Source organism: Myotis daubentonii, chromosome 4 (assembly GCF_963259705.1).
Source record: "Myotis daubentonii chromosome 4, mMyoDau2.1, whole genome shotgun sequence".
NCBI classification, from domain to species: Eukaryota; Metazoa; Chordata; class Mammalia; order Chiroptera; family Vespertilionidae; genus Myotis; species Myotis daubentonii.
The window spans coordinates 9,886,772-9,900,586 of record NC_081843.1 but is presented as its reverse complement, the minus strand read 5'-3'; the positions used below and the strand labels follow the sequence as shown (position 1 = coordinate 9,900,586).

The following is a 13,815-nucleotide window of genomic DNA, read 5'->3' as shown; positions in this document are numbered from 1 at the left end:
ATGTTCATTTAGGGGCATAAATGCTATAAACTTATGTCTGTTTTACTCATCATTGTATCCCCTTTTCCTAGTTCAGTGCCTGATCATGTAGGTGCTCAGAAACGTTTTGATAAAAATTTTGTAACTTAATTTTCACAATATCCTGTTATACCTAATTATTAATAATGAACTACAATGTTCGCTAATGACCTATAACCGTGTTTCATTCATTTCCTTTATGCACCTTATACGCAGGCGCACCATTTCTCTCCACTAATACTAGCAGCGAATATTTTAGCAGCCGATTGCCATGTCATTAGTCTTATACTGACTTGTTTGGTGTGCGCAACAGGAAATATTTCACTTTCAGAGAACAAGAAAAATAGGTTTATTTGTGCGGCACTTATTAATTTGTGCAGTTATTCAGTGTCTGGTAAATTAATGTTCAAGAAAAAATATTAATTTTTATTAAAATGTTCTATTACAGTATTTTTAAAAATGTATTTTATTGATTTTTTTCACAGAGAGGAAGGGAGAGGGATAGAGAGTTAGAAACATCGATGAGAGAGAAACATCTATCAGCTGCCTCCTGCACACCCCCTACTGGGGATGTGCTCGCAACCAAGGTACATGCCCTTGACCGGAATGGAACCTGGGACCCTTCAGTCCGCAGGCTGACGCTCTATCCACTGAGCCAAACCGGTTAGGGCATTTTACGGTATTTTATGTTAACAATTACTCATTTATTTCAGCCCTTTGTATTCAGCATGTCTCTATTGAAATAATCCTACGTTTCTATGAAAATTGAAGCTTTTGTTTTTTGCGGCCCACATACACTTTAACCTTGGTTATTTTGCCCGTGTTAGCCTTTGAGTTTGACCTGCTTGCTTTACATATACCAGCAGGAAGAAAGATTTTCTCCTTACCCAGCAACAACCCACCCAATGAGAAGCTGCCACAAAAAAACACAAACAAAAAAGAACTATGGTCCCTCCTCATGCATAATTTTAACTAAATGGATAGACTACCAAAATTAATTTAGAACTCCAGTGACCATTACAGGGAATTGTGACCTCCCCAAACTTGTGTTTCTCACAACTAAATTCGAAGATCATGGCTCTAAAAGTAAACAGGCTGAATGGGATGCCTATTTTATTGGCACCTGAAGACTTCCAAACCTAGTCAAGACTCTGAAGTCACTGGGGTAGTAAACACACAATACAACATACAAATGATGTATGGTAGAATCCTATACCTGAAACCTATCTAACTTCATTAACCAATGTCACCCCAATAAACTAAAAAAGGCTCTAAAGCCGCCACTTTACAAAATATCACTTATAGATTAAACAAATAATTGAAAGGAAAAAAAAAGCTTCTGGGGCCTCTTTTTCCCATTCACCATCCTCTCTGTCTCCAACACCATCTTCCTCTTTCCTTTCTGAACCACCTGTGTCCTTCCCCTGCCCTCTTTGTCTCTGGGCATGTGGCAGCCGTCTTGTGCCCAGGTTCTCCCTACTGCCCAGTCCCCACCTGCTCTGTGCCCTCCCCTTCTTCATTCTGCTCCTCTCCCCGGACTTCCCTTTTCCTCCTAACCTCTCCCCACTCCTTCCTCCCCTGAACCTGTTAGAGTCAGACCCTCTGAGGGTCCAAACGTGAAGCCTCTGTGTTCCCTGGACTAACTAACGCCGAATTGGGAGCCATCGTCAGGGATTTTTCCACAGTAACTGAGGATCCCAGATTTGCTGAGGAATTTAATGTGGTAATTCAAGTTGATCAACCTGGTTTCTCTGTCTTATATCAGCTAGTTCACATGCTTGCTGGTGAAGTCCAGGCCCACACTGGATGAATCCTACTAATTGTGTCTCTCTCATCGATGTGTCTTTTATAAAAAAAAATATTTTTCATTGTTGATAGTATTACAGATATCTCCCATTTCTCCCTCCTTTACTTCCCTTCTCCCAGCTCATACCGCCCCCAGGTCTTCATGATCCTGTAAGTATGTAAGTTCTTTGGCCTATCTCTTCTTGTCCCCTCAACCCCACATGGAGGTTCCATGGCTCCATCACTGATGTTTCTTCTATCTCTCTATCCCTCTTCCTCTCTCTCTAAAAATAAAAACATTTTAAAAAATGCAACCAATTTCTGGGTATTTATTTTGTATCCTGATACTTTCCTGAATTATTTATCAGTTCTAGTTTTTTTGGGTGGAATCATGTCATCTGCAAATAATGAGTTTTACTTCTTCCTTTCCAATTTGATTACCTTTTATTTCTTCTTCTTGTCTGATCGCTGTGGCTAGGACTCCCAGTACTATGTGGAATAGGAGTGGTGAAGTGGACATCCCTGTCTTGTTCCTGATTTTAGGGGAAATGATTTTAGTTAAGTATAATGTTAGCTGTGGGTTCGTCATATATAGTCTTTATTATGGTGAGGTATGTTCCCTCTATTCCCACTTTGCTGAAAGTTATCCCAAAGGAGTGCTGGATTTTGTAAATGGGTTTTTCTGCATCTATTTATACGATCATGCGATGTTTAGCCTTCATTTGGTTTATGTGGTGTATCACATGAATTGTTGGGTGACATTTTCCAGTTTCTTGACTGATCATTCTTGGGATTTGGGAAAACATACACTTCTCAAGAAACGCTGGGAAAGGAATTCCCACATGTACACACAAGAAGGAAGCCCCAGAGGCACCAGGAAGGTGAGAAGAACATAGGGCATGAAAGCTAAGTTACAAGAGAGGTTAAATAGGAAAACTGAGGTAATCAAGATAAAAACTATTGATTTGTTAACTAACTTACCAGTCATCTTAAGGGACAGTTTAGGGGAGCAGTAAGTTGTACAGCAGCTGGCTTTGGAGTGAGACCTGGCTTGGATCCTAGCCCTTAGATTTACTAGATATGTGATCCTGGGCAAATTACTTATTACTATATCACTGAGCCCCAGCCTCCTCCTCTACTATAGGGAACCAATACCAACCATCAGGCGAGCAGTTTGAGGTTACCCTACTTAGAAGTTAGCAAGTTAGTCTGTAACTGTTTCATGGATGCTGGCAGAAGACAAGAGCCTCCTACTCGAGAGACAAAAGATCTGATTCATGGCTCAACAAGCAGCCTCAGCATCATGTATGCATTCGTTCTTTTTGCCTCCTAAGTTCCACAGAGGCAACATGGGGGGGCCCATATGGATGCTAGGTACACAGTGAGTTGCGTTATAGGGGAGGAACAATGAGCTTGGGGAATCTGCTGCTGGTTAGTAAGTGGTAAGTTACTCTTTGACCAGATAGACACATCACCTCTCCCTCAAGGTTCTTGCAGGGAACACAATCCTGAGAAATGGCCTGAGTAGAGTGGCCAGAGCCTTGCCTTTTTGTTTGTTTGTTTTTGTTATACTCAAGGTTATGGTTGATTGCAGCAAAAGGATACAGATTAAGATCAGCAAAGGGAAAAGGCACATGTGGCAGAGTCCAGAGAAAGAAGGCCTAAACTTCCAGGTGTTCTCGCCCATGGCGTTGAACAGAGATGCATTTAATTCTCCCAGTAATGATTTGTGATAATATAATATATACAAATTGCTGCCAACCAGAGAAGCTCACCTGAGCCTTGCTGTCCAGGATTTTTATTGGGAGTCGGTCACATAGACAGGGAGTGCCTACACCACTGATCTCAGCTACTTACATTCCAGTCTCCCCGAGCAAAAACAGGCATTCGCCATTAATCACATTGTTAGGATAAACTTACCTGGTCAGACTAGTACAGCATGGCTCAAGGCCTCCAGCATTCAAAAACACTCTAAGTAGACAAAATATTCCGAGGGCTCAGAATTTATCTCCCACAGTGAGCCAAATGCCAGTCCTAAAGATGAGCTTTTCTTTTCTTTTTTTTAATGTGCAGGGTTTAAGCAATCTCAGTCTGCTGAGTAGCCCTTTTCTGCACACACCTGATCTCTAAGAATTAGAAGCAATTTAGATCCAATGCCCAGTTCTCCAGGGCCCAGCCACCCTGGTGAATGACTGCTGGTACATTTGGGAAAGGCTAGGAAGACCTACTGAATATTATTGCCAGTGTTAACATGGTCCTTCATCAATAGGACCCAGTCTCCCCTCATTCAGTGGGGCTTTAGGTCTGGAATTGGCTAATGCCTGAGAATTTGAGGGCAGGACCTTGCATTTTGGGCATACTCAGCAAGATATGTAGCAACATGAGGAGCATCTCCTAACACCTACTTTATGCAGTTCTTATCAAAATTAGATTGGAATGCACATAAAGTGTCTAACATAGTACATGGGACATCATAAATGTACAACAAAGTGGCTGTAATGCTATTGCCGTAGGCAAAGAATAAGCAAAACGGATCCAGTTGATGCAGACTACTGCGTCAAGGAATTTAGCTGAAGCTCTAGCCGGTTTGGCTCAGAGTGTTGGCCTGTGGACTGGAGGGTCCCGGGTTCAATTTCATTCAAGGACACATGCCCAGATTGCGGGTTTGAACCCCAGTGGGGGGCATGCAGGAGGCAGCCAATCAATGATTCTCTCATCATTGATGTTTCTATCTCTCCCTTTCTCTTCCTCTGTGAAATCAATAAGCATATATTTTTTTAAAAATTTAGCTGGAAATAGATGGGGACAGAGGCCAGTGGGAAAGGTCTTTATTGTTTTTAAAGATAGAGTTTAGCACAGGGGTGGGCAAACTTTTTGACTCAAGGGCCACAATGGGTTCTTAAACTGGACCGGAGGGCCGGAACAAAAGCATGGATGGAGTGTTTGTGTGAACTGATATAAATTCAAAGTAAACATCCTATCTAATAAAAGAGAAACATGGTAATTGGCGTACGACCGATACCCTTTTCATTGGCTAATCAGGGCAATATGCAAATTAACTGTCAGCCAAGATGGCAGCCGGCAGCCAGGCAGCTTGAAACTCACATGAGGCTTGGTTGCCTCAGTGATGGAGGAAACCAACGTTCCCCGCCTGCCGCTGCCTCTGAGCTGGCAGTTTAAGAAACTCTGTAACAAATACGCCCAACTTCAGCCAGCAGATTGGCAACATTGTAAGCAAAGGCCAGAAACCTACTTTCAGCCGGAGGCCTAAGAGCTGGAGCCAAGCCTCAAGCTAAAGCTGGCCCAGAATAAAAAAGAAAAAAGAAAAAAAGGAGCAGTTGGGAGCTTCAGTCACCCCCAGCCTGAAAACAGCCCTCAGCCCCTCACCCAGGCTGGCCAGGCACCCCAGTGGGGACCCCCACCCTGATCCAGGACACCCTTCAGGGCAAACCAGCCGGCCCCACCCGTGCACCAGGCCTCTACCCTATAGAGTAAAAGGGTAATATGCCTCTCGGCACCGGGATCAGCGTGACAGGGGGCAGCGCCCAAACCCCCTGATCGCCCTGAAGCTCTGTGTGTGACAGGGGGCGGGGCCCCAACCTCCCTATCAGCCCTGCTCTGTGCCTGATAGGGGGGAGCTCCCCCCCTCCACGGGCCCTGCTCTGTGGGTGACAGGGTAGAGCCATAACCTCCCCATCAGCCCTGCCCTGAGTGTGAGAGTGGTGGCGCCCCAACCCCCTGATCCGCCCTGCTCTGTGGGTAATAGAGGGCAGCACCCCAACCCCCTGATGGTCCCTGCTCTGTGCGTGACAGGGTACAGAGCCCCAACCCCACTGATGGGCCCTGCTCTGTGTGTGACAGGGGGTTGCTCCACAACCTCCCCATCGACCCTGCCTTGAGTGTGACAGGGGACGGCGCCCCAACCCAATCGGCCCTGCTCTGAGCCCGACCAGGGGCTGCACCTAGGGATTGGGCCTGCCCTCTGCCACCCGGGAGCAGGCCTAAGCCAGCAGGTCGTTATCTCCCGAGGGGTCCCAGACTGCTAGAGGGCACAGGCCAGGCTGAGGGACCCCCCCTCCCCCCCGAGTGCACAAATTTTTGTGCACCGGGCCTCTAGTCATTACATAAAAGGGTACGGTCTTTTTTTTTTTTTTAGTTTTATTCATTTCAAACGGGCCGGATCCGGCCCGCGGCCCGCAGTTTGCCCACGGCTGGTTTAGCATGTGTGTAGGCTTGGGTGTGTGTGTTCCAGAAAAGAGAGGGACTCTAAAACAATAAAACTAAGAGGAGAGAGAGAATGAATAGATGGAGCAAAGTCCCTGAGGGGGCAGTTGATGAAACCCAGGCACAGCTATATTGATGAGCATTGCATGTGAGAGGCTTTTAAAAAAAATGTTTTCATTGATTTTAGAGAGGGAGAGGAAGAGGGAGAAATGATTTGAAAGAATCAATTGGCTGCCTCCTGCACGCCCCCTATTGGGGATTGAGCCTACAACCCTGGCATGTGCCCTGACTGGAAATCAAACCAGTGACCTCTTGGTACATAGGACTACACTCAATGGAGCCACACTGGCCAGGGCATGAGGGACTTCCTTGAGGTGGGATGGAAGCAAGTAAGCGTGGTCTCACTGGTAAATTTGGCGTCAGAGTGGGGAGTGGACTGTTGAAGGAGTTTCTATTAAATACCTTGTTTTCTTCGTGAAGAAGGTACTCACTGGCTCAAGATAGATGGAAGACTTAAGTGACACTGAAGGCTTAACTGCGGTTGGAGATCAGAAGAGACCAGTTTTTCTTTATAGCTCCTATATAGGCATAAAGGCAGATGGGAGATTAATCCATATTGGGGCTGTGTATTAGTTAATTCTTTTGGTTGCAAGTAAAAGAAACTCAAACTACCTGAAGCAGAAGGGGAAATTACTGGAAGGATACAGCTGGTCATCAAATGGGCCCTGGGACTGAAGTGCTTTAGGAAACCTAGGAAGTTGTCTGTCATCTCTGCCCTCTAGACCACATACTAGAACTTGGCCACCAATGGCTCCCAAGTTTTAATGAGTTACAGTCAGGTCCAAAGAAAATTATAAATTCCTAGGTGAAAAAATAGTTAGGCCGGTCTAGTGATAAAAGTAAGGAAAAGAGCCAGTTCTAAAACAGGGGGCTAGGCAGTCATCTAATAGGTCTTTGCCAGGGTAGGGCAGGTCTCCATCAGAACTGTAAAAATTTCTACTTGGTTAAGGAACTAGACTTACATTTTATAAACAGTAATTCCACAAGGGACATAATCCATTCAACAGACATTTTAATGAGATCCAATCTGGTCTGGCCCCTACCCTGGGGTAGCTCATCATCCAAGGAGAAACAGTTATAATGAAACTTGCTAAACACCAGAACAGAGATCATTACAAAATCTGTGTTCCCCAGTTGCTCCTGACTCCAGGGCTGAGATCAGAACTAAAGTGGGGGATGCCCCCTTCTAGCTGTGGTAATGAGACGAGTCAGGTTTGGAAATTGCAATTTGGTGCAGCTACCCAAAGCAGTGATAGGCCTGTTCATTCAATTCAGTACAGCTTTACTGAGCACCTACCTATTCGGGGTGGGTGCCCTGGAGGCTTATCAAAGATTAAGTGAGACACATTGCTACCTCTGGAGCTTCAGTGAGGGGCAGGCATGAACACAACTTGATGACTATATACTCTTTCTGTTTTGTATGCAATCACCTAACTTTCTACCCTCCTTGAATGGCCTCACCTCGTTTTATGAAAAAAATGTTGACTGAGGACTCATGGAAGGTTCTGTGTTGAAGTGAAATCTAGGCTCTTCTAACCACTGGCTGCATGGAACCAATCCAAACCCACCAGATCAAGTACAAGCCGGTCCGGCTTTCACCTCTTGCTGCTAACCCATATGCCTCCCCCTGCTTTTCTTTAAGATCAATCTTGTCCCACTGCTCGCTGGACTTATGTCCCAGACCAACTTGAACCAACTGTCCAGAGTGCAGAAGACTTAGCTTCACAGCATGTGGTTTAAAAAAAGAACCTTAGGTTTTGGGGTGTCTCCAACCCAGTAAACCCCAGGTACAGGCTGCCACTCCTCCCAAATCCAATGCAATCTAGAGCTGTTAAAACAAGTCCAGACCAAGGAGGTATACACTGTGGTGCTGGCTTATTTTTGTATGACCCTTTAAAAGGAACACTGAAGATCATCTTTGCAGATCATGTGTGGGAACTGAAACCCTATCTTTTAGGAATGATTGACCAAATGCTGTTAACCTGAACGGCTGCCACGTAGAGGAAATATTAAACTGTTCTGGGCAAGGCATACAGGGAAGGAGAGTCCAGCACTTAACCACCCTCTAAAGATCACAGCTATCCCACAAAGAAATGACCTGCCCTGTGAGGTAGTGACCTCCCTGTCAAGGGAGGTTTAAAGCAAGAGTAGAACACCACTTGGCAGGAGTGTGGTAAAAAGGGGGCCACACCTAAGGAGGAAGAGGCAGAGGTGGGGAAGACCCTCCTGACCACAGGTAAGGGGAGATCCCTATATGCAAATTAGAAAGGCAGCCAGCCCCTGAAGTATAAGGGGAGGAATTTTACCCTGAGGGTCACACACACAATTTCTTTTAGGATTGGATAGCTTGTTAAACTTGAACCCAATGATGTGACCTCTCCTAATGGGACCATCTGTTCTAGACAGAGTAAGGCAGCCAGGGTGGTAGAATGTACTCAGGTTCAGGTCTGTGGCAGGAGACCTGGGTTTTCGTTCTGAACCTGCCTGTATGACCTAGGGCTTCTCCTTCCCCTTTCATTAAGTTCTCAATGAAATGAAATGAACTGAAGACAGTCCTTCCCATTCTAAAGGGTACTGCCCTTTTGACCGGTTCCCTCTATAGCAGACCTAGGGCTGCAGTTTTGGACTCGGGGGCTACACTTGTGCACGGCCAGCGACCACCTCTGGCGAAAGCAGCGGCCACACTCAAGGCAGGGGAAAGGCTTCTCCCCGGTGTGCAGGAGCTGGTGCTGCGCCAGGTGGCTCCACTGGGCAAAGCGCTTAGAGCACAGGTCGCAGGCATAGGGCCGCTCGCCTGAGTGAACGCGCCTGTGACTGGCCAGCAGGGAGGGGTAGGCGAAGCGGCGGCCGCAGTCCTCACAGGCGTGCAGCTTCTCCTCGGTGTGCGTGCTGCGATGTATGGCGAGGGAGCCGCTCCGGCGGAAGGCGCGGCCGCAGTCTGGGCAGGGGTAGGGCTTCTCTCCTGTGTGCAGGAGCTGGTGCTGGAGCAGCGTACTGCGCTGGGAGAAGCGGGCCTCGCAGTGCTCACAGGCATAGGGACGCTCGCCGGAGTGCACCCGCCGGTGGCTCACCAGGCGGGAGGATGAGGAGAAGCGCCGCTCACAGTCTGGGCACGGGTAGGGCTTCTCGCCCGTGTGGATGCGCTGGTGGATGACCAGGGCGGTGCGCTGGCGGAAGCGGCGGTTGCATTCCAGGCAGGTGTAGGGCTTCTCTCCCGTGTGCGTGCGCTGGTGGATGGCGAGCAGGGACGGGTAGGCAAAGCGCCGCGCACAGCTGGGGCACTGGTGGGGTTTTTCCCCGGTATGCGTGGTCCGGTGATTGGCCAGGGACCGGCTCCTCCGGAAGCAGCGGCCACAGTCCGGGCAGTGGTAGGGCTTCTCGCCCGTGTGGATAACCTGGTGCTGGGAGAGGTTCTTGCGCTGGGAGAAACGTTTGCCACACTGGTCACAAACATAGGGACATTCACCAGAGTGCGCCCGCCGGTGGCTGACCAACAGAGATGGGTAGGAGAAGCGGCGCCCACAGTCGGGGCAAGGGTAAGGCTTTTTGAGATTCTGGGCACACTTGTGGCTTTTGAGCGCCGGGTGGTCGGGGAAGGTACAACCACAGTCGGGGCAGACAGGACCCCCAGATGTCTGTCTGGGGATCAGTCGGGGCTTGCTGGGCTTCCGGCCTCTCTTCCCCTTCCGGGGCGCCTCCTTAGGTGGGAATACTTCCTCTCCTCCGTTCTTCTTTCTGGTTCTGGTTTCTACAGGGACACGGGAGAAATTAATTTAACACATACTGGGCTACTACTTGCCTATTATAGTGTTTACAGGTTATAAGACAAATCAGTTGGCCCCTGTCTTCCAGGAGTGTTGGTGACACAGACAACCGAGTGTGACATGCTACTAATCCAGTATGGAGGGGATTACAGGAGCCCCAACCCAGCTTGGAGAAGTTGGGGAAGGTTTCTCGGAGATTAAGCTGACTTTAAAAATTAAACGTTTCTGAAGAGGTAAGTATAAGGTAGAAATGGAAACAACATATGAGCTAGCATAGACTAGGTCATAGGCCCTCTAAGCCAATGGTTGTCAAATTTTATTGTGATCAGAGTCATTTGGAGGGCTCCTGGAACAGGCTGCAGGGCCCGCTCCCAGTGTTCATTCAGCAGGTCTGCATCTGTAACATGATCAGGGTGATGCCCATACTGGTCTGAGGACCACACTCTTAGAACCACTGCTGTAAGGACTGCGAACTCTATTTTACCCAATGGCTCTCAAACCTAAACATACAACCCAATCCATTGGGGCTAGTAAACCACACACATTCCTAGACATCTATAAAGGTGAGTAAATAGTTCTGGTATGGGTTCCCCCAAGTGACGAGTATAACTGATGGCCATTTGATAACCCATCTTGGCAAAAAAGGAATAGTTTTTTTATCCTCACCCGAGGACATGCAGAGAGGAAGGGGTGGGGTGGGGGGGACACATCGATGTATGAAACATCAATAGGTTGCCCTCCCTACATTCCCTAGGGATCCAACCCTCAAGCCAGGTATGTGCCTGACCAGGAATCAAACTGACAACCTTTCCCTGCACAGGACAACACTCAACCGAGCCACTCCAGGTGGGCTAAATGGTTTTCTTTTTCCCTTTATTATTATTTTTCCATCACCATTTACAGGCTGGTTTTTGTTTTGTTTTAAATATTTTTTTTTTATTGATTCAGAGAGAGAGGGAGAGATAGAACCATCGATGGTCAGAGAGAATCATCAGCTGGCTGCCTCCTGCACGCCCCCTTCCCAGGCATGAGCCCTGACTGAGAAGCAAACCGTGACCTCCTGGTTCATGGGTTGAAGCTCAACCACTGACCCACACCTGGCTGAATGGTTTTAAGCAAGGAAATATCAGATCTGAATCTTAGAAAGACAGCCCTGGTCTTAGAGAATCCGACAGTTCCATCTGCCCCCGGGGGTGGATCTGGGGCCATTCTACCTGAACGGTATTAGTCAGAGCCTCACTTGATCCTGAGGAGAGTGCTGCCCGAGGTCAGAAAGAGGCCCCTGCACCCCAGGCAGCTGTTCTCCATGAAGGCCCTTCGACCAAAACACAGAATTCGGAGAGGTATAGGTTCTCTCTCTGAGGAGGGTGGGGCAGGGATCCTGGGAAGGAGGCAGGAGGGTAGTAGCTTCTCTATTCACACAATAGAGAACTACACACACAGTCAAACCTCGGTTCTGGAAAGTTCCTATCATGAACAATTTGCTTCTCAACCTGACAACCCTTTCAAGCTGATACCTGTATGATCATGTGCAATAAACAAAGGAGAGAATGTGCAAGTAGGAGTCAGGATACCACTGTTAAAATCTCAGGATATTGTGCTGTGAATATTTTCATGGGTTTTGGGTTTTTTTTTGCTTTTGTTGCTGCTTGTTATTATTAAATCTTCATATTTTACTGTACATTTCATTTCCTTTTTATTAAATTTTCATTTATATTTCATGTCTTTTTTGCTTTTAAAGTATCTATCAATACTTATAGATTAAACAGTACATTAGACATGTACTGTATATAAAAAAAGGTTAAAACGGAATCATTTGGGAGTCTGGAGTGAATTAATTCAATTTACAGTACAGTGGGGCCTTGACTTATGAGTGTCCCGACTAACGAGTCTTTCGAGATACGAGCCGTCTCTCAGCCGATTTTTTGCTTTGAGTTGCGAGCTAAAATTCGGGTTACGAGCCAGCTTCAGATACCCCAGCGAACGTCACAGTGAACACCACAACATCAGCCCAGCATCACGTGTCTCACTTGTTCACTTTTTGATTTGACATACGAGTAATTTGAGTTATGAGCTCCGTTACGGAACGAATTAAACTCGTAAGTCAAGGCCCCACTGTATTTCGAATGGAAAAATATGATTCGGTTTTCGAACAGCCTTACAGAATGAATTCAGTTCGAGAACCGAGGTTCCACTGTAGTTGGTCTTCAAGCTGATAGTGAATCTCTGTGGTGGACCAAGCCAACACCGTCACAAACGGTCCCCTGAAACCGTGAAAAGGAACTCGGTAAATGGAGAACTGCAACATGGGTCACAGCCACCCAAACTCTGGACCGAGTCACCACAAGCTGCGGGCCCTCCACGGGCATGCTCCACTCACTTCTTTGGACCATTAGTCCCCTGGGGCACTCCTGTGGGTCCAGGGCAGCCGGTTCCCAGTCTTCGGTATTTCGTTCCAACCAGGAGATGAGGGCTGGTTTGGGACCCGCGCAACCTGGGGAAGGAGAACCAGCTCATAAGTAACTCCGGGTCAGTATGTTCCCGGAGCATCTGCTGCCAAGCCCCCATCCTGGTCGCAGTCCAGGACCCTGGACACCCTGCCCCCCTCCCCGCGCCCAGCTCCCCCCGCCCAGCTCCCCCGTCCCCTCTGCCCCGCGGAAGCGGATTGGACCGGGCCTCACCGAGCGCGCCCAGGTGGCCGTAGTTCTCCCGCATCACGTCCCGGTACAGGGCCCTCTGCGCGGGCCGCAGACACCCCCACTCCTCCGGGGAGAAGTACACGGCCACGTCCGCGAACTTCACCGCCCTGGGCTTCCTTCCTCTTCTCCGGCCGGGTCCGGCCTCTCCGGGTCCCCGCGCGGAGCGTGGAGCGGACGGCGGTGCCATTGGGCCAGAGAAGCCGGCGCCACGACCTCCCGTTCCCGGCTCGGCCCCTAGCGGACCCCGGGATTTGGGAGCCCTCGGGGTCCCGGGACTGACGTCCTAGGGCAGGCCAGGAGGGGATCGCAATCAGCCGCCTGCGGGGCTAACGGAAACCTCTCGCTGTTATTCAGGAAACTCCTGCCCGAACGTGGGGGAAAGGCACCGGAAGATGCCTTCGGCGAAAATGGCGGCGCTGCTACTGCACCGCCTCGGCCTGGAACACAGGCAGCTTCCAGCTATCGATTTTATTGACCAGAGCGCCATGACGGCTTCCTACCCTCTTTGCCCTCAAGTGTGATGGCGCTGCGATTGGGCTTCACGCCCTTTTTCCTCCTCTCCCACGCGCTCATTGGGCGGCGGTGGAAGATCGAGCGTCCTGATTGGCTGCTGACGAAAGCGGCCTGTTTGAACGAAGCCAACGGCAGTGTAAGGGCAGGAAACTGGCCCCTGGTGTAGGGTGACGGAGTTTGGAGGCGGGAAAGCCTCCGAGTGGCCTGGGATTAGCCGGCGGCGGTCGGAGCGCTGCCCACCTGAGGGAGGGGCGGGTCTGAGGAGGGAGCCGCTGGGTTCCTTTTCGTGTCTTTCTAGATCAGTGGTTCTCAACCTGTGGGTCGCGACCCCTTTGGGGGTCGAAAGGACCTTTTCACAGGGGTCGCCTAAGACCATCGGAAAACATATAATTACATATTGTTTTTGTGATTAATCACTATGCTTTAATGATGTTCAATTTGTAACAATGAAAATACATCCTGCATATCAGATATTTACATGACGATTCATACCAGTAGCAAAATTACAGTTATGAAGTAGCAACGAAAATAATTTTATGGTTGGGGGTCACCACAGCATGAGGAACTGTATGAAAGGGTCGCGGCATTCGGAAGGTTGAGAACCACTGTTCTAGAGGAACCGTCTCTTTGGATAATGGGGAACTTCCTCGTTGACCTTTTGGGAAGGGAATTACTGTTAGAGTTTCGTCTGTGCTGGCCACATACCCAGGATATTACACATTCTATTTTATTTATTCTTTGCCACCACTGTG

General features: G+C 48.5%; 1 protein-coding gene across 1 annotated transcript; it reads right to left on the bottom strand.

Moving 5' to 3' along the window:
- Positions 1-7,082: 7,082 nt before the first annotated feature.
- On the bottom strand, positions 7,083-13,084 carry ZNF689 (zinc finger protein 689). The gene is made up of 3 exons (XM_059692260.1): positions 12,533-13,084; positions 12,232-12,345; positions 7,083-9,835 (listed from the first exon to the last, which is right to left on the bottom strand). The coding sequence occupies exons 1-3, from the start codon at positions 12,735-12,737 to the stop codon at positions 8,652-8,654; spliced, it is 1,503 nt and encodes a 500-aa protein (XP_059548243.1). The 5' UTR covers positions 12,738-13,084; the 3' UTR covers positions 7,083-8,651.
- Positions 13,085-13,815: the final 731 nt, after the last annotated feature.